This window comes from Leptopilina boulardi, unplaced genomic scaffold, assembly GCF_019393585.1.
Source record: "Leptopilina boulardi isolate dan_hultmark-lab unplaced genomic scaffold, ZJU_Lbou_2.1 LbouV2_364, whole genome shotgun sequence".
NCBI classification, from domain to species: Eukaryota; Metazoa; Arthropoda; class Insecta; order Hymenoptera; family Figitidae; genus Leptopilina; species Leptopilina boulardi.
This window is the reverse complement of record NW_026137934.1, coordinates 335,131-357,802: the sequence shown is the minus strand read 5'-3', so window position 1 is coordinate 357,802 and position 22,672 is coordinate 335,131. Positions and strand designations below refer to the sequence as shown.

Below are 22,672 nucleotides of genomic sequence, written 5' to 3'. Positions count from 1 at the left end.
TTTCAACAGTAAATAATAATTATAAATAAAATACAATTTTTTTTTATTGTATCTTTACAAATCATCGAAAATTTCAAAAACAAAACAAATTTAAATAATTAGTGTTACCTTCTGCCACTCGGTATGCATCCTGAAAAATCCTTAGAATCCTTGAAAAGAAAAGCACTTCATCTTTACACTGCTCTTCGTTTCCCTGCGAAAAAAAAAATTAATTAGATATATTGTAAAACAGTAAAAATGAGAACAAAAAAATTTTTTTAATAATAAGATAAAAAAATATTTTAAAAAATTGAATGAAAAAATAGCATTAAAAGGAACTTAAACAAGTTCAAGAATGTTTTATAAATAGAATTCAACCTTGCGCGTGGAATGATTTTTTACGATAATAAATCACAATTAAATAACATGCATGTAAGTAACGAGATTGAAACTTCTTTTATTTATAAAATTGAATGAGAAAATTCTGCCTATAAAATAAACATTCAGTTTGTCTAGGATATAATCGATAAGAAGCACTTAGGTTTTAAAACAACATCAATGCATCAGGCAATTGCGGAAGTCGCAAAGTAATTAAATACAGAGCTGTATATGCTTCCGTTATATTGAACCTGTCTGACGACGAAAGCCATAAACGATCCTATCGTTTCTGGTCACGTCGTAACTTACCCCCATGCAACTACTTAAAAGTCTTCTGATTACAGAAAACAGTTATGAACATTTCATCAAAATGTCTATAAAAAAAATTATGTTTAATTTCAATTTCCAAGTGTTTAGCTAACAATTTTTAAGTTAAACAATAATTTCAAAACAAATGGAATAATTAAATAAAAATAATAAATAAATTACTATTACAATTAAATTAAATTATCATAAATAATATATATTAAGACTGAAGCAATTTGTAACTAAAATGTGTTAACAAAAATATGTGTCAAGGATTTTTGTATGTATACCTTCTAGGAATTTTAATAATCACTTGAACACGAGACTGTTTGGAGTCTTAATACTTGTCAGTTTACATGATCTACAAATTATGCAGGTATCTGTTAAAATACCACTTAGTACCTACACTGTAATCACGAGAAAATACATTTACTAAAATAAAAATTAAATTACCTGGCAATATGGAGAGATTCACGACTCTTACATGTTTTTAAATCAACAATTTTCACAAATTGTCATTTAATGTTTATAATTTATCGAATAAATTAGTTTCTGGGGTAGAAAACTTTCCCTTTAACCCCATGTTATTTTAAAAGTATTCGAATTATTTTTTTGTTTCGTTTTTTAATAGTTTGCAGTGAAAGCATCTGCGGTACGCGAATTTGTAAAGTTTGTAACTTATTATATACGTTATCTGTGCACAACTTGGTGAAAGTCTGTATATTTTTTTGTTGACAAAACTTGAAATTGAGATTATTTAAATCCTGTAATTCCTGTATGTAAATGATCGTGAGTATGTTCTGTAGATAGAAATTATTTGTAACATTAAAATATAGTTTAAAAAAAATGGAAATTTAATTCAATTTATTGAAATTGCAAAATTTAAATAGCTTTGTTAATATAAGAATTGTTTTGTGAAATACATATAAAAATTAGGATATATATATATTTTATTTTTATTTTAATTGTTATAAAAGATATTTTATTTGCTTACCTCGGAAAAAACATTGAATACAAATGGAAAATGTGCATTCTAAAGAAAAAGTGTGTCACAATTTGGCATAATTTTCTTGCGAAAAGTGTTTTAATGTTTCCTAATATTTATACTCTGTCTGTTGATGTGGCCTTGACATTCAGGTGGAATGTGGTCCTTGCAAGTTTATATATACGAATATCGAATAGAACGTGTGAGCGATTCAGAAATAGCGGTGTTACCGGTCAATCAAGATTTTTGAATTTTAAAAGCCATTCATTGAAGATTTACCTTTGTATAGGAGTAAAATTAAGAATTCGATTCCGTGATAGGACATCTCTTAAAACAATATAAATATATAAATTTGTGAATTATCGTTTGATTGTTATTGTTTTCAGTAATTTATGTAAAAAATGGTTTAAATGGGCAATATTTTATTATAAACATTGTAAAAATTTTAAAAGCATTTACAATAACTCACATGGAAAAATTGATGTGACCAAAACTTAGAGGTTATAAAAACGTTCCGCAATCTGAATATTTCGTTTAGATACATTTCTTCATAATTTTATTATTTTTACAAGGTATTAAAAATTACCTTATCAAGTCGTGAATAATTATAAATATTATATCACTCTGTATAGAAAATATGGAAAATATCTTGAAAAAACGTTAAACTTTTTCACATTGACACTACAAGCGTATATAGCCATTTTGTAATGAAAACTGTAGCGCCATCTATTTCCTGCATTTATGTATGCATAGCAAAAATTTAAATTGGAAAAAAATTATAATTTATATTTTCAAAATATTTAACAATTACATTAATTAAAAATATCTATTTTACATTAATTAAATTATTTTGTGATATTTCGTTTCATAGAAAATAATTAATTTGCAGTGTTCACTGATATTTTTTTGCCTTATTCAAAAACCGGAAGTTGAATTTTCATCAACCAATAAGAATCGAGATGCGCAATTGTTATATGGAGTGTCCAGTTCCGTTTTCATTCCCGTTCCTAAAGTTGTCCAGTGAGGAGAGCAAGAAAATTTATACAACAAATTATATGGTAATTATTAACGAATTATAATATTTCGTTGAAAAATCGTATTCCAGTAGATGAAAATTTAGTTAATTTAAAAGAAGAATGTTTTTTATTTATAAGCAAACATTGAAAATCGACAAAATTGTTGATCTAACTCAATCGTGAAATAGGCGCGAAAATCCATAGTATATTTCATGTAAAACTATTATTTTAACATTAATAATTATTTTCATTTTTACAAAATAATTCATTTTCAATTGTCAATATATCTATTTTACAATTTTACAAAAGAAATTAATTTGACTTGTATAGTATTGCAAATAAACCGGAAGTTCTACATTTGATACATAGCCAATATAGCTACTTCCTTCTCCATTGTCAGTAGACATTTTTCGCAAGAAAAAGTGTTTAGAAAATTTACCTGTCGATTTAAACTGTATTTATTTACGAAAATAGTAATTCTTTTCAAGAATAGTTATTTCAGTTAATGTAAATTTATGAAATAAGAAGAAAAATATTCAGGAATTATTGGTAAATATAGAAATTTGTTACTAAAATTGTTCATCCGGCTGGTTGTGAAATGCGCGCGAAAACCCGTAGCATATTAATGTAAAAAAGTATTATTTTTAACTTCCTGTCGTGAATATTTTAATGTTTAATGTATTTATATCGTGTTTAGATTTATTTCGTATTAAAATAGTAAAGTCGGAAATAATAATTTTATCGAAAAGTTTGCAAATTTGCTTGCGTTCGAGGGGTGGGGGTCGCAATTTCAGGTTAATTGTCCGATGGTATATTTTAGTTATTATTTTATTTAAATAGATATTTTGAGATATTCCTAGTAGTAAACATGTGTGATTCTCTTTCTAGTAATATTTGTTAAATTTTTTTTGATTAAATACGCCAAAAATGGAAATTTAATTTGCGAATAGCAAAGTGCCCCTGTGTAGATGCAACACGTTTGTGATATTTTATGTTCGACAACCTGTCGCATCAGAAGTGTTTACATCGTTCAGTTTACTTTAAAATATTCCGTTTTTTGACAAATTGTCTCAGTAGTGTTGAATTTTAAAGTAATTTACGAAAAATTAGGTTAATATTATTCATTGAAAGGAAATAAAATTCATAATGCATTCTGTTTTCTGGTGCATGGTTATATACATGCATATCCGAAAATTTTAACACGAAAAGGTATTATTTATCGTAAATGTCATAAGTTTTCTTTTGTTTTAGATAATAGAAAAAGTGTGCAGTGTTCTTTTATATAAAAAATCAAAGGAGAAAAACAAAAAGTCGTACATTTAAATCAAGGATGCCGGTGACACGAAATTTGAGGTTATGTGCGCCAAGGTGAGCAAAATTGCAATGTTCAACGGATAAAAATAAGGTAAAAACATATATTTACTATAAAATGTGCATACTAGTCTTAAGTTTTATTGATTTTATCGTACAATAGTACGTAATACTTGGAAAATTATTCCATAAGAGTATATAACATTCTCGCATTCTCTATGGAATGCATATTTCACAATTTTATGCTAATTTCGTTAGTCACCCTCGATTAACGCGTGGGGTTGACGTAGGAATAGAACTTTAGTTAACAGTTTAAAAATTCTTTGAACAATAGCCTCTAGCAATATTGGGCGTTTCGTCATCGACGATTGTCCTATTGTTGATTCTCCCGTTTATAGACAAAGAGAGACGACTTTCTTTGCCGACGAGAGAAAATCGCACCCAGGAAAAGATTTGTCAGCCGCACAAGGCCGACATGCTTCGTTTCATATTGGATTTTCTCTTTTTCTAATTATCTCTCACCCCCCCCCCCCTCCTACATTAAATATTCTAATTGTTTTTATTTAATTAATTTTGAAATCTAGCTCCTGGAGACAAGAAGTTTTTTTTTATTCAATTTCCTTTCAATTTTTTATATATAAATAGAATTATTCTCACGGTATGAGACAGTATTTTTTTTTTTTAGGAAGATTTAATAAATTTTCAACTAACACCTAAACTTGCATACAATAAGTATCGCGGGCATAAAAAAAGGAAAAATTTGTTAGATCAGTAAACTGATAAGAAACAAACTTGACAAGTTTCTTGTCTGTCGAGAAGTATACACGCATCTCTTGAAAAGATTTTATTTTGATACGGGAGACGCGATTATGAATTACATAAGCATCTTGTATTAACACGGTTGAGCTGCTGCTTTCTCTGTCTGACCTCAATATTTGCGCGATATGAAACCCTGATTCTTTGATGATACCATCTTTTAGTCTGGTTCATCCAGACAACCCCACACTAAATGAGAAAAAAAAAAGAGATTCATTCAAATTCATTGCACATAAAATTTTCCCTTCGAATTTTCTCTTCATTCAATAATTTAATTATAAAAATATATAAATTTAAAAAATAAATAAAAAAAACAAATTTCAATTTACGTTTAATTTTCATTTCGTTTAAATTAAATTATACCTAATTAAATTTAATTGCTCGAAACTGTACAATTACGGAGTTCATTCAACTCACGAAATTATACTTTATTACACTTTAGACCAGGAAATCTTCCTTTTTTTATGAGTTATTTGGGATGTTAAATGGGCGGAGGATATTTTTCGAGGTGGCAAGGATAATATCGATAGTAATCACTGTGCAAAAATCCCTTGGCTGAAATTCATAACCACTTATATCCTGAGGGTTTACAAAACTACTATGGCACGCAATACCATTACTTGACAGTCGAGACCTGATAATCGTTGAGGCGAATGCAAGCCAGTGTATGTTGTAAATACCTTTACATTGCAGAAATAATTATTTGTAAAGATGGTTGCACAATTCCAATTTAATTTTATGCAAGGCTTTTTATTAATTAAGATCAATTTCAAATTATTCTCGACACCTTTGACCAACTTTCCCTATATATTATAAAATGTATAGAGGCTATAGATCGTATCACACAGAATTTATATATATATTTCAGTTTTATGCTCTTTTATTATAATTCAATATAACGATATATCTTTTGATTATTATCGAAAAAAGAGTTAAAAATATAAATTGACAGGACTCTATATATATATATATATATATATATATATATAAATAAATAATTATATATTTGAGAATTAAATCGGAATTTTAATCTTTTAGAATATCCTCAACAATTTCTCATATGTATATTTTCTTTATATTCATTTGCTTGTCTAAAATTCCATTCGCTATGTCGAGAGTCGCGCGCGCAGGTTAAAAGGAACAAAATCACCATAAATTCAAGCAGTAGCTTGTCATTTGCTACTTGAGGAATACAATCTTTATATATATATGTACTCGGGTCGAATTACTGATCAATGTAAATTTTGAAACTAATATTGCTGCTCCATTTCGAGTCTAGGTCACCTCACAGAAGTTCGTATAATTTCGAGAATACATTATATCTTTTCGCAAATTATGTGTTTCTTTAAATTTTCAAACATCCTCGAATTTAACAAACTGAATCTGATTGAAATAATTCTGAATTTTTAAATGAATACTTTTTACTATAGGAAATGATTCGATTATAAAATTCAATTATGTTTCTATTTTTTATTCTATTATTTAAATATAAATAATAATAATAATAATTTATATAAATTGAAAGATTTAATCTAACTTTGATTTTGAATCAAAGAAAAATTAAGTTTCATCAAATTTTGGAAACAAAGTTTTTAAAATTTAAATTTAATAAATTTACTTAATTAATTTTTTATATAGAGTGATAATTAACATTTAGATAAAAAAATATTTTTTAATTAATTTCTTTTTTTTCGAAATATAAAAAAAATAATAAAAAACACACATGATATAGTTCACATCCGGAACTATATCATCCTGTATATATTTTAAATAATTGAAAGTATTAAATAAATTTAAAGTTTAAAAATTAATAAATATTCATACTAGTAAGCATACTATATATAGTTTCAATTTATGAGCTTAAATAAAAATTGCCTTTAATTAATATCCGTTTATACTTGTGCTAAGTAAAAGATTTTTAGCTATATAATATAATAATCTTGAAAAACTTGTTGATCATAAAATTAGAATGACACAGTTAATTATTATTCTGTTTTTCTTATATACTTTCTTGGCGATCTTTTTAGAGATATATACCTCTGCCCTGAGAAACTTTCTCTCTTTTATATCCAATCTTAATTTTAAGAGTCGTAAATTTTAGTCGAATTAATGATCAAATATTTTATTTAATGCTTTGAAGTTTTTAATTTTTATAAAAAAAAATTTTTTTCTAGAAATTGCGAATTTCTTTAGAATAAAAAAAAATTTTTTTATATAAATTAATATGTAAATTCACCCTTATTATTAATTTTTTACTTTCATAGATGTAAAAATTATTTCCATAATATATATATATAAGAAAATGAATAAATTAACATTAAATGTATTTTAGAAAAGAATTTTGTTTGTAAATTCTAATGACGACTATTAAACTTCAATGTTTAGTCAAGATCAAAATATTAAAAAGGTATAGAAAATTTAAAAAAAAATTGTTTATAGCTTCTGAAACTGAAATAAAAACTTGAAAGTAATTGAATAAACAGTAGTCTTTCGTAATCAGTTACAGCTACCAATTTATTTTTTTTTTTTTATATAGAATTATATATTGGAGGTTTTTCACACCTTTCAAAGAAGACAGTTTCCTTTACGACAGATATATTTTTTAAATTATATGAAAAACTTTTTCTCGATGAAAATAGTTATTTAGCCTCTAAAAGCAAACAAATATATAATTATATGAAAATAATAGTAATTAATTCAAATAATTGGTGAGTTGTCCAATAAGGAAGGGGGTCTTTATAAAAAACAAAAAGTTTAAATACAATATTTGATTATTTCGAAGTGTTCATTTAATTATATATACACGCCGCGTGTACAGCCGTATCATTTAACCTAATTAAAATGTATAAAAAGTTGTGATGAAAGAAAAACTTCTCGTGATATGTGTGAAGTGGCGATTAATTTTTCTATTCCGTTAATTTCAACCAGTGTTTACGTTTACACAGTTCGTTAATTCTTTAGTAAACTCATTATCTCCTCGCAATCGCAGATATTTCAACTTGGTATGTCACAAAACATTATTTCTAAAGCAATTTCCGTTTATCTATACATAAAATAATCCCTATACAATTTTATATATCTTGCCTTTCTGTCAAAATGTTTTTACATTTTGTTCTTTGAAATTTTTGCATTTTTAATTTTAAAAAAGTAAATTTTATAAATAATGAAAATATTATTTTTTCAATTTAATAATAATGATGATTATTAATTATATACTTTAATTTTTATTAATATTCATTTTTACATTGTCATAAATTTTGTTAAACAAAAGTTTCATTTTAATTTAATTATTCATATAATATTATATAAAAATTTGCAAATTTGATTATAGCTTTGTTTCCGCGTTTGTGATATAATTATGCTTCAATAGCAATTAAGTAAAAAGCAGGATACTTAATAATGAAGCATGCATCTTGCAAGACAATGCCACGAGGTCACACGATCCATTGACCTCACTGATACTTTCACCCAATAATCTCGTCTCATTCGAAGCACGTAAAAAACATAAATTACACAAAAAAAATATGTCAGTTTTTGACCTTGTATAAAAAAAGATATTTCAAAAACGCGTTTTCAAAAACAAAAATTGCTCCTTTCTTATTGAAAATAATTTTTAACAAAATTTACCGTTATATAGATATTTAAAAATCAAATATTAAAGAATTTAAAAAAAATTAATATTAAAGGAAATAATTTAATCTTAAGATTTTTATCAATATTCATTTCCATGTTGGATACCTTTTCGGATTAGTATATATACATATATATATATACTAGACAAAGACTGCGCGCGCAAAGCGCGCGCCTTTTTCGTTGGTATTTAGTACTTAGTCAAAAAGAAAGCGAGTTATTAAATTTTTCTAAAAATATATAAAGTTGTTGCATAATTAATTTAAATTTTTGTTAATATCAGCAAAATACTTTGTAACTGCACTTTTATTACACTAAGTACACATAATTGTCAGTCTAACCATTTCTTGACAATCATAGAAAATTTAAAAAAGAGCCCGTGGAGAAGTTTCCCTAAGTTTCCTTATCGAAAACTAAAATTTGGTAAGTTTCTGATATGGAAAAATGCAGAATTCTGGTTAGGTCCTGATGTTTTTGGTGACGCTTGTTTTTCTCAAAAATTAGTTTTAATGGTTAATAGTGAGAAGAATAACAAGAACCCTACGATTGCCCTTTGAGAACTTTCAATTTAACTTTCAATTTAACTTTTATTTAACTTTCAATTTTTGATTAATTATAATTTCAGGTTATATTACTATATTATTCTTTATAAAAAATATAATTAAACTGTAAAAAGAAAATTTGTAGTTTATATAATTCATTAGAAAATATAATGAATTTAAATTATTAAGAATGTGAAAATAATTGTAAATATGAGGCAAAATTCCTGAAATGTCCAAACAAAAAATTAAAAGTTCTCGAATTTAATCCATACTTTTCTAAAATATTATTGAATTTAATAAAATAGTTTTTGAATTACAACGTTTTTAATGTTTGACTTTTGAAAAAAAAATTTTTTTCAATGTACAATATTTATAAGTAGAATGCATAAAAGTTAACATATATATAATGATTTTTAAAGCTTTTTTGACGGGCTACACGCTGTTAATAAAAATTTTTTTTTTTTAAATAACATTTGACCTTGAAATTCAAGGTCAAAATGTTAATTTACGTTTATCTCAAAATCCGATTTTTTAAAATTATGTTTAACTATCTCAATGGAAAGCTTGACTAATTTCCTACAAAACATGTAATTTTCAGAGTGGGATCTTTTAAAGTTTTTGAGATATTAATTAATTAATTAATTAATGTTTATAACAAATGAAATATTTTACAAACGAATACAGTTACCGTAATTCTGAAGTTAGCAATTGAAACTTAACGTAATTCCGCATCCAACGAGCCCTGTATGAAGTATTTTGGATAAGTAGATTGTTAATAAACAATTAGTTAACATTGCAATTGTTTATTACCAGTCTACTTATCCAAAATACTTCATATAGGGCTCGTTGGATGCGGAATTACGTTAAGTTTCAATTGGTTAATTTAGATTTACGATAACTTTATTTGTTTGTAAGATATTTCATTTTTTATTGTTATTTAACTAAAATTGAACAAAAATACTTCATATGGGGCTTTTGGATGCTTGTTGTTAGTAAAAAATAAAATATTTTACAAACAAATAAAGTTATGGTAATTCTGAACTTACCAATTGAAAGTTAAGGTAATTCCGCATCCAACGAGCCCTAATATGAAGTATTTTGGATAAGTAGATTGTTAATAAACAATTGCAATGTTAACTAATTGTTTATTAACAATCTACTTATCCAAAATACTTCATACATCAGGGCTCGTTGGATGCGGAGTTACGTTAAGTTTTAATTGCTAACTTCAGAATTACGGTAACTTTATTCGTTTGTAAAATATTTTATTTGTTATAAACATTAATTAATTAATTAATTAATATCTCAAAAACTTTAAAAGATCCCACTCTGAAAATTACATGTTTTGTAGGAAATTAGTCAAGCTTTCCATTGAGATAGTTAAAAATAATTTTAAAAAATCCGATTTTGAGATAAACGTAAATTAACATTTTGACCTTGAATTTCAGGGTCAAATGTTATTTAAAAAAAAAAATTTTATTAACAGCGTGTAGCTCGTCAAAAAAGCTTTAAAAATCATTAGGGTCAACCGGGGTAAATCCGAACGGTTTTAGTAAATTTCAACAATAACATAAGTTTTTTCTTTAAAAAAAAATACTTCCGGTATTCTGGTGCATGAAGTTGTTACTTTACTTCCATAGAACAATTTTATGGGGTAGAAAATTTTTTTGATAAATTACAATCGCAGGAAACTTAGCGTTCGTATTTACCTCGATACTTTGCAACTTTCCTAAAATATGGGGGTAAATACGAACGCCACTGTATTTCAGAAAAATCTTAGGGAAAATAAATTTAAAGTATTGCAATTGTTAAACTTATATAAAAACTCAAAAAAATACGATAATAAACCTATTATGTAATAATGCATCATATATAAATACAAAAATCAAACAGGTTAAAAATTAAAATGCATTACACAATTAAAACCTTCAATAACTTTATCAAATCATAACGGATTTTTGCAAAACTTGGTACAGAAAGTATTTTGGAGTGATTGAATGTAAATACAAAAATAAAAGTGAAATTTTTTAAATTCAAAATGGCGAACTTTCCTAAAACTTATTTTTAAAAATGACCAAATTTGCTAACCCTGAAACCCCCCGAGTAACAATTTTCGAGCGAATCCAATGAATTTTTTAATTCTCGTCCGCCATTTTGAATTTTGAAAAACTGACTTCAAATTGGTAATTAGCGACCCCAAAAACCGTAGAATACCAAATTTTATTAAGATCCTGAAAAACTTTTTTTAACAAATTATTTGGCAAAAAAATTGAAACACTCCTTCGAGAGAACAGAGATTAAGTTTCTGCTTATTAATTACTAACGAGGATACGTATAGAAAGAAAAACTTTTTTCTATGTACTTTTATAATGTTAAAATAATAGTGTAATCAAATAAAAACAATTTTGTGTGGCTTTGATGTAAAAAAAAATTATTAAAAATACCGTTCGGATTTACCCCAGTTTTCCAATTTTCTTGGGTAAATACGAACGGTCTGATATTATTAATAAAATTTTACAGAAAGCAAAAATCAAATATAGTTTCTGTTCTAGTATTCATAACAAACAATTATAAATAATAAAATGAATTTTTAGCTTCTTTTTCTTCAAATACGAGACAAAATACTGAAAGAGTGTCATCTTTGATTTTCAATCTTTTTTGCAATACTTGTTATCTTTGTTTATGCTGTTGCTAATTAACAAACAAAAAATGGGATAATACTTAGAATCTCTTCAAGAGGATCTGAGGTAAAAATTCTCATATCGAACTTATTTTTAAAAATTTTAATTAAGCTGAAATAATTAGCGTTCGGATTTACCTCCCGTTCGGATTTACCCCGACTGACCCTATATATATGTTAACTTTTATGCATTCTACTTATAAATATTGTACATAGAAAAAAAAATTTTTTTTCAAAAGTCAAAAATTAAAAACGTTGTAATTCAAAAACTATTTTATTAAATTCAATAATAATTGATTTTTAGACTTTCACCAACAATAAAAACATTTAAGAAAAGTATGGATTAAATTCGAGAACTTTTAATTTTTTGTTCGGACATTTCAGGAATTTTGCCTCATATGTAGCAATCGATTCGAAGATATTAAAAAATAAAAATGTCTTATTTAATGGTAAAATCTCCTTGAACTTTGAGAAATTATTTTGTATGATGTTTTTGTAATACAAAAGTTATTTTATTAAACGTTAATGTATTACCATATATTAACTATTTAAAATATTTTAATCCCAAAAATACAATTTTTTTAAAAAATTATTAATATACTCTGGCACATTATAACAAAACCTTTTACTATTTTTGAGTTGTCAAAATCTGCGCAGAATATATTTATATGTGAAATCACAAAAAAAAACAGAAGATGCTTTCCCGACAAAAATTGATTTTAATTAATCATATTATTCTATTTGCTGCTTTTTTTTAAGGCCTACCCTTATAATGTTATTCTTGTTCCTTAATAAATATATATGACAGTCATAATTTTATAAATAAAAAAGAGTATATATCAAAAAAACATTGAGGTGAGATTTTAAATATTTTCTTGACAAAAACAATAAAATATTTTGTTTATAATTTTCTCTTTTACAAATTATTGATCGAAAAATTAAGTAAAATAGTTTTTATGCAAGAATATGTAAACATTTAAATAGAAAAATATTTGTTCTTCTAAATCGTTGATTAGAAATCGTTGTGAACCTCACTAAAGTAATTTATTAATTATTAGACTAACTATTTGATTTCAGCACATGCACAAAATAACAATATTCCTGGTAACACAATATAAAAATCTTAATTTTAAGTTTCGTGTTAAAATGATACTGGTCCAAATTTTCTACTATTTATAATAAATAATATAACCTTAAATTATCATTCAATAAAAATGATAGTAAGTTGAAAGTAATCGAAAGACGGTCGTAGGGTTCTTACTATTGGGTACTATGAATCATTTTTATAACGTTTATTTTACTTGTAAGTATATAATTAAAACTTGAAATAATTGAAAAAATACATTTTCATTATTAATAAAAATTAATTAATCATTATTCTTAGTAGAACTTATTTAAAAACAATTATAAGATTATGATGCTGTACAAATTTTCTAATATATTTGTGCATCAGTAGAACCTTATTCGGACTGAATGTATTATATATACATAACATGCTTGCATGAAGAAAGAAACTAACGCATACAATGCTTTTATTCATATGTGAGTGTATATTCGTATATACGGGCTAAACGTGTCTGATAATCGTGCTTGTAAGACGGAGAAAGACGAAGATGACGAATAACACTTCGACCAATGGGATACAGGTTACTGTGACAAAACTTCGAGAGTTTATCGATTAGAGATTTATTATATAGGATATACATGTTTGGACATTTACGGGAGATTTAAATGCCTTCAAAGTATTTAAATGCCTTTGAGGCATTTCAGTCATAGAATTCCGTACCCTATTTATTTCAATTTAAAAGAGTGAACATTTTGTCGAGAGACAATTTAGTTTTGCACTATTCTCTCTAAATCTGAATTTATAGTTAAAAATATAATTGTCAGTAAAATCTTAACTCACTTTTTGTTCTTATAATTAATAAAAAATAATGATTATACTTTATTTTATTAATTTTTTTATTTATTATTTATCCAATTAAAAATAAATGAAAAAATAATAAATAAATAATAAAATTAGTTATTTGTTTTAATAAAATTCTGATTTAGAGTATAATGCAAAATAATTGCTATATTAATTTTAAAAATTTTGTTTTCTGATTTTAATTTTTTAAAATTTGCTTTTCAATAAGTTATTTTGGCAAAGTCAATGTTTTTCATTCTCACGATCATCATCCCGTTAGAAAAATGACCGAGAAGAACCGGTTATGATGGCCAATGGAACTGTCGAGCAAGAATACTGTCAGTTGTAATGATAATTATATCACACCTTTTGAACTTTTCGTAAAAATTAGAGGCACCAATGTCGTATAATTTGAAAATATTTTTGATAAATTTTGAAACTTTTTATAACTCTTAAAACATTTTGTCTCTAATGGAATATGATTATTTTTTCATTAACATTGTACATTGAAATTAGCATACGTTTATAGGCGAAAATTAAGTTCTTTTAATCCAATTTTGCTTATTTTAATACCAAAATGGATTAAAATAAGCAAAATTGGATTAAAATAATAAGCGATGCAGCTTATTTTAATACCTTATAATTTTCTGTGTATTTAGCAAATATATGCAATTTTAGGTTATGATTTTAAATTAATGATAATTTATAGTGCTTTTATAGAGATTAGGCCATATATAATAAAAATGCAAAATGAAATATTGCATCATAAATATTTATATCTATATATGTATAGTATATGATAAGCAGCTATTTGTCTAAAGCTTATAAAATGTCCTTTGTCCGAAAGGAGGATATGTATATGCGAGTGATAGTTTCGTCACGATAATTCTTGGTCTATAAGGACACTCAGTTTGTGTGGCTCGGTAACGTGACGCGAATAAGGATCTTCTTGTACGAACACGATTTAATCGGCTAACACACGAGGTGGAGAAAGGAATCTTAACAGATCCTTGAACGGATCTTCAAGATCCGTCACAGTGAATTTCCTCGCTAGATGATTTACCAGCTTGCTATTTTAATCTTCATGCTTTCAGCTGAATGACATTTCATTTCATACTATATGTCCTTAACGATACATAATTAATGCAATATTTTTATCTTCATCTCTTTGCAAGGTCACATCTCCCAGAATAAATCTATTTTTCAAGCAGATAACACGTTATAACTGCAATTTGTTTTCTTTTTTTTTTCAAAAATGAAATTCAAGTTTGAATTTTTAAAAATTAGATTTTTATTCGAAGTGGTTCAATTTTGACTAAACTTTACATGCAATTTCCAAAATGACTCTAATTTTTCAATATGCATTTCATTTTTACTTCTACATATTTGAAAACGTTAAAATTTTTTACGCTTTTAAATTTTGAAAGCACATTTAACGCTTTCAAGTATTTAAATTATGTTTGTCATCATTTTTCGAAAAGAACTTTGTGTACTATTTCATCAATTATCCATAAAAAGAATCAGAAACACCATTATTTGTATAAACATGAAAAAAGTTGTTTCTTAAAATGGGATTTAAAATACACAGTGCAATTTATTTTATTGTTTTTCTCTAAAAACATTTATTTCTTTATTTTATTTAAAAAGTTAAATACCGAGTAATCTTTCTTTAAGAGATATTCATTTTTTTTCTTCAATGGTCTTTGTATACAATTGACACGAATTATGCGGTAATAAACATGCAAATAGTTGATTAGAGTATAGAATTTTGTTGTAAATAATGTGCAGATTGCCTTCATAACATATATATGTAAGATTCTGAATAGAATGGAGAGAGTTAAAATGATATTATATGCAAGCTTCAAGAAAAAAGAGAAAACAGCCTTGCCTTCTTTAAAATTTGCACAAATTCCAGAATAATTTAACATTTATTGCAATAAGGAAGAAATTAATTTCAATTAATAATTTTAGTAAAAAGTTAATGCTGTTAATCCTTTTTAAATTCTTATTTTTCAATAATTATAATATAAAAACGATTAATTTCGTCTTCTTTTATTTCAATTTTACATAAATAAAATTGAAGTATTTACTCGAAAAAATTTAATCGCTTCCATAATATTAATGTTTATTTCTCCTGCTGATTCTTCTTACAACCTGATGGTCCAGGCTTGAACCAGCCATGCAGGTAGTCGAACCGGACATCGACGTCTCTCCACAAGGCACAAGAAATTTAAGTACAACTTTTTTCTCCTATACTATATAGATGTATATAGCTATATATACCTACCGTGCAATTTAGAAAAGATTTCCGGCGTTCTGGACCCCAGAGAAATTCAATCCTTGCACAGATTTCACACAGAAACCAGAATCCAACACTAAATGAACACTATGTAGTAACAAAACAAAAAAAAAAAAAGAAGAAAAGTGAAACGTTTCGCAAATTGCACTTCCTATATGGAATCTTACGAAACTTGAGTTATGAAACTTCCTCTACGTAATTTAATATCCAAAGTATTTGATGACTTTTATCATTCTAATCCACGCGAGATGAATCTTCGAAAATGATCTTTAATCGATGTCACCTTTTTCGAACCATCAGAAACAGAGAGAGAATATAACTTCTGGTTCCAGATTTCTTCTCAGGTGATGAATAATAGCAATTTTCAAAAAGCAAATATCGATATTAATCGAAGCTTTAAAATCACTATTTGTTGAACTTTTTAACCGTATTTTTTTTTCTTTGAATGCAAATTGTAATTCCGAAAGGCAAAACGGAGCACTTGATGCCTTTCGGACGCGATCGGATCGAGGTATGCGGTCGACCTCGCCTAGGAGGTAGTTTCTTTTAACTCCACGTGGCGCCACCTTCCATCTGTACCGTTACACGCATATTACAGGTGGCTTTCATACCTGTAGACTTAAGGATAAGCACACACATTCCAAGGTGGGACCAGGTCTCTCTGTACACACACACATAAACAGTGTGTTTCCCAAATACTCTCATCGAGAGAGGTTTTTACAAGTTGGGTGAGGAGACCTCCAAAGAGGTCATCTAATCGCCAGCCAGGACATTGTCCCCGCTCATTTGACCATCTTTCGCTTGTCATGCATATTATATGCAACCTTCATATCAAGTATTCTTAACCCAGAGACCTTTAAATTTCTCAGAATGAAATTAAAGTATATGTTAATTTTAAATGTACAATGTTTAGTTTTTAGAGAGATGAATATGTTGGGGGGGGGGGTCATTCAAATGAGAGATTGTTGAACTTCCTGGAGACCTAGATAGATCAGGCGGAATCGGTAATTAGAGGTTCAGTTGATTAGTTATGAATATTTATAAGTGCGGATCTCTAACAACTGATAATTCTTGTTTCAAAAGTATTCGATGTTTTCATGTTCTTGTTAGAGTTACCAATCGCCAATCGATTTTTTAATGGTCTTATTGTTTGAAGAACAGTTGGAGATGAGGAATATAGAAATTGATGATCCGAAAATTTTGAACTTTCATGTTCAAAACACAAAGTTTTAAATAGGTTTTTAATATTAATATTCTATATGTTATATGGTCATTTATATCATCTTTTGATTAATATCAATCAAGAATTTCTTTATATGATAAAAGAAGTATGGCATCAAATAGAAAATTGGTATTAGAATAACTTATTTACTGTTTGTTTAAATATATCAGATGTTGTACAATGTTGAAAGTATACATGATTTAAATCATTAGTCTAGTTAGATATGTATGTCGTTCTTCAATATTCCATACACATAAAGATAAGGTATGCATATATATATATATATATATATATATATATATATATATATATATATATATATATATTTGGTATATATGTTCTACATCTTATATTGTGTCGTTGAAGTGAAATTAAACATTTCCCCTAATGTGTTTCCATAATGAAAAAATAATTCTAACTGTTTTTGATTTTATATTTTCTTCAATATTTCCGTTAATATTTAGAAATAAATTATTAAAACAACATGGAAAGTGAACTTAATCGTATTTAACCGGTCGGATAAGCGGTAAACTCTTGAGAAAACTTACGCGATATAATAGAAATGGCTAAATAGTGTAATAAACCTAATACAATAATTGTAGATAATGATGCTTTGTAGTGAGAAAACATTCAGTGTGAATATAATAACGCGAAATTATTTTTAATTTTCAATGTGTAACTTATAAGGATTCTGTAAATTAATAATTCTTTAATGTCAGTTGAATTCTATTGTTGTATTGTTCTGTTATGTTTTCATTGCGTTTCAATAGGAAACGTTATTGAAATTATAATGGAAAACAAAAAAAAAATTTTTTCTTTTGTTATTTTAATTTTTTTTTCTATACTTTTTTTTTAATTTAACTGGTTTTTTTCCCCATTAATTCAGACAAATGTTTTCTTTTTTTTTTTTTTTAAAAAAGCAAAATTATCACAATTTTTTGTTATGGTCTATATATAAGAATATTTTTAATTTAAATTTAAACTCGTTTAAAATGGTGTGAGAATAATATGACTGATTTGAAAGGAGAAAAGAGTTTAAACCTTGAAACATCTAACTCTCCCTTATATTGTGTATATATCTATTCGATGGGCAAAAAGAGTTTAGAATGTGAATTACAATGTATTTCTTCTTGAATAAGGTCATGGATATGCTGAGTGCGTTAACTCATTATAGTGTTCTTCATTAGTCTTAAAGAATGCGACCATAAAAATTAACTGGTATACGAGTATAATAAACTAGATATATAATATATAATATGGTCGACATTCACCGTTTAGACGATATGAGACTCTCTTTAATTGTTTGTTTTCAAATATAACCTATATATATATATGAGTGTGTATGCGCGAAATAAGACGACTTATTCCATAAATACTCGCATAAATGTTAAAAATAAAAATCATTCAGGGATTAAAAGATATAGATATATAAATAAAGAAATAATATATCAGCAAGCGTACGATAACTAGTTTTGCAAGAAATTTATTAACAATATTTTAAATTAAAAATAGAAAATTGTTAATTAGAAAAGTATCATTTGATGACTTTCTCCAGCAGGAAAATTTATAACTCTATTAATTATTATCTAACATTTAATGAATGATAAGAATTATTAATTTATAAACTTACTAAGGAATACATCATTTTTCAATTATATAAGTTGTTCTATTTCAATTATTTATTATAAAGAAAAATAATAATAATAATAATAATTGCTATTTTTATTATTATAATTTTTGTTATTATTATACTATTTATGTATTTCTTTTTATATATTTTTTTTATTATAACATTAACGTTTATGGAATAATTCGTTCTATATAAAGAAAATTTAAAAATTGACCGTGAGAGACCATAATTAACATTCTGATTATAATGATAATTATTACTACATATTAGTAATAATTAATACTATTATTACTTAATAAATTAGTGATTAAATATTTTGTATATTTTAAAAAAAGTAAATGAAATTTTTAACTGCAGATTAAATAAATGTTTTAATATTGTAATGTTTAATTATGAACTGTAGATAATTTAGTTTTGTATTACAAAAGTTTACCATATAAAGATAATAGTTTTACCTACTGACGAAACTAACGTTTTATCACTCGATAAATTAGTAGGATTTCTGTAATACCAGCAGGTGGGATAGTTTTTTCTGTTTTTTCAAGAACACCTTTTCCTTAGTATCAACTATTGAAACTAGAGGCCACTACTGTTAATTTTTTTTGAAATATTACAATGTCAATAATTGAAAATTAATATAATAACACGACTTTTTATATTATATAAATATTATAAATAATAAATGTAATTAATATATAAATTGCAATCGGAAAGTTTATTAGAACATAAAACAAACAAACAACAATTAAAAACAAAAATATTCCATTTATTAATAAGTAATAGTAATAATTATTATTAGTTTCATTATTATATAAATAATAATGATAGCAAATTTCGGTTTTGGCATCTGAATTTAGAAAAAAAAACAGAATGCAACATACATCTTATCTGAAATATGAATATATGTACAATAATCCCTTTCATAAAAGTTAAAAGCTTATCTTTAAGTGAGAAAAATCATTGAAACTATCATATACAGTGGCTCGCTTTCGATATAACTTACTTATAGACTCCTGTTTTCAATGTTCTTGCGTAAGTGAGACTGTATATATGATTGTCTGAGAGGAAGATAATCGAAACATCGAATCACACTTTAGCAAAGCACAATCTGGTCAGAATTGGTCTAACAAATAGGTGATCAGCTCCACCGAATATATATACTAAATGCACCGCACTCTCCAGATTGTTCGAATATAGAGTAAATTAGAAACACGAAATTAGAAAATTATTCTAATAAGCATATCCATGACATTATCAGAGACTTCATTATATCGATTTTATAATTTATTTTTAAACATTCTAATTAATTTGTAATTCGATTCTTTTTATAAATATGCAAAGTTCTTTCTTTATTTTTCTTTTTACTAAAAATTACTAAATTGTTACGTTTATTATTTTCCTATTCTTTATAATTATGAATTAGTAAAAATTTCAACTAATTGAAATTAGTTGAAATTTGTATTACATAATTTAAATTCAGTGATTATTATTTCTTTTATTCTAGACTATTATTATAATTATATAATAATTATTATTAAGTATTATTATTAATCATTATTATTATTATTTGCATCATTATTATTACATTTTGGATAACAATGATTATAATTTATTGTAATGAACCTATTTTGAAATTAATTTTATTCGGTGGTATAAAGATTATTTTTGTTTAAATGTTTTTTTTATTAACATTGCTTTACTGAGCGTGAAAGAAATTTTTAAATATTATATCTTACTCGCAATCATATATATACGAAATTTTCATGTAGGACAGAGAACTCAGAACTGTAACGATTGATATGGATGAGAGACGCTCGGCTTTTGATATACGCTCGATTTGAAATGGAAAATCGTGTCTCGTATTGGATTTGAACGTGAGGCGAAATAAAGATGATTTCTTGTTGAATAGTTCAATGCTTAGAAGTAACACGTGGCGCGTGACATTTCTTTGCGAACTATTTTTTTTTCCTTCTTTTCTATTTATGAAAACTGTTTATTTGTTATATTGAATGTTGATAGAAAAAAATCTTTATCTTCAGTTTGAGAAAATTCAAAAGAAGTTTGTTTTTATGAAAACAAAATTCTATTTATGTTTTTAATTTTCGATAAAATAGATAAAAATATCCAATTTAAACCTCCAATAAAGTGAGACAGAATTGAAATTTATATTTATCGAGGTATGAGTGAATTGTAATTAATTTTTTTTGCTGTTAATTTTCCATTATAATTCAGACGAGCAATGAAGAAAAAATGTTTCTCAAATACATTTTTATCAGACTTTTTGCCAATTAAAATGTTACCTGAAGTAAACGTTAACGAACTTATCCACCTGACGCGCGGTGTAAGAATGAGTTTCTCTCTGTATGGAGAATTTTACAAAATTTACACAGTCTTCGTGGTAGTTTATATATATATATATATATATATATATATATATATATATATATATATATATATATATGAATATAAGGCGCGATAGGTACGAGTAAGACCCGGTGGTCCCGGGCCGCAACTTAAATTGACTCGATAAAACTTCGTAGAATAAAATGGCTTGGGGTCCGCGCGAGAAAGCCCACTATATCAGAAACATCTGCCAAACGTTATTACAACTTTGAATAAAGAACGGCGCCAGGCGACTGCGAAGAGAGAAGTTTTGCGTGGCAGCAATCGTATAGTATAGCCGTCTTTTTTTTCCACCCACGAAAAGAAAAACTTTTTTGCACAATCCCCTTTTTTTTCTCATATATACTTTTTACAAATCTACAGCAAATCTCTATTCTCTTAATGTTTCGCGATCATCGCAACTTTAGCAATTTTTGACAAAATTTCCAAAAAGTTTTATAAAACTCTCTGTTATTTAGAGAAAAAAATATTTAAATATTTTTTGAAAAATAGGTTCGAAATATAGGATTATTTTAATTCAAATGGAAGGAATTTTTTCGAAGGCTTTTATTGCTCCATATATATATATATATTATATATATATAGAAAATAGAAGTAAAAGAAAATGAAAGTATTGGCCAGCGTCGAACGCGTCGATAATGGATTTTACAGTGAGGATGAGAGCGAAATAAAGCAAAATCGAAGCTGACCGCAACATTCGCACAATTGCTTAGCGAATGAAACTGGTGGGCCGTGAGAGGGCAAAAGAGAGGTGGTCCTTTCGATCAAGATCGCTATGTTATATATATATATATATATGTACATGATGTGGAAGCAGAGAATGTTGAAAAAAGGAAGGCTCATGATGTGCCAACGAGAAACCGTGAAGAGAAACGGGATCCGATCAAAAGCGGTTTCTTTGAGGCATCTCTTTTACCAAAGACCGGTAGTCATAACAAAAGATCGTATATATATATACGCTAGTAAAGTCAGAGCCTGCAGCACCTGTCCTGTCGATATATATATACAATATACATCACGCAGCGTTCGATATAATTTACCTGCTTTACTTTCGAGATAGTGAAAGCATTCGCGATGCAAAAGAAGATTCTCTTCTTTCATTCTCGTATATGTAGGGATTAATTGATTTCTTAGTAGTCTTAGTTACTTTGTGCCGCATTCAAAATTTGTTAATAACAAAGAAAAAAAATTTTATTCAAAAATGTTTTGTAAAATAAGATCTTTTTACTGATACCCAAATATTGGAAATTCAGTTTTGCAAGGCATTCTTTCTGTTTGTTTTGAGGTTCGGATCATTTATTTATTTTAAAGCCATTGTTTTTTAGTGAATTTTAATTGCATTAGTTTTATTTCATATACATATTCATTTTATATTTTAATATTACCGTGAAAATTGGAGATATATAAGCATTGGAAATATATTTCGTTTGATAACGAAATTGTTTTTTCCTGTATATATATACATAAGTTTTATTAAACATAAATGGTAATTTGGTTGTTGCAACAGTCGTTATCAAATTTTTAAATTTAATTCGTTTAGTTCCTGAATAATTATACGCAAATTCTACA

General features: G+C 26.3%; 1 protein-coding gene and 1 long non-coding RNA gene across 2 annotated transcripts in view; one reads left to right on the top strand and one right to left on the bottom strand.

Moving 5' to 3' along the window:
• The window catches only part of LOC127286898 (unconventional myosin-XV), a 58,688-nt gene extending 42,327 nt beyond the window's left edge, over nucleotides 1–16,361 (bottom strand). The window contains exons 1-2 of the mRNA XM_051313522.1: nucleotides 15,837–16,361; nucleotides 109–193 (exon numbers count right to left, since the gene is read on the bottom strand). Coding sequence (XP_051169479.1) covers nucleotides 109–129 — 21 coding nt within the window. The 5' untranslated portion in view covers nucleotides 130–193; nucleotides 15,837–16,361. The remainder of the gene's footprint in view (nucleotides 1–108; nucleotides 194–15,836) is intronic.
• LOC127286903 (uncharacterized) overlaps nucleotides 3,089–22,672 on the top strand; it is a 342,205-nt gene continuing 322,621 nt past the window's right edge. Inside the window, exons 1-2 of the long non-coding RNA XR_007843811.1 lie at nucleotides 3,089–3,213; nucleotides 3,916–4,069. This is a non-coding gene — a long non-coding RNA (uncharacterized LOC127286903). The remainder of the gene's footprint in view (nucleotides 3,214–3,915; nucleotides 4,070–22,672) is intronic.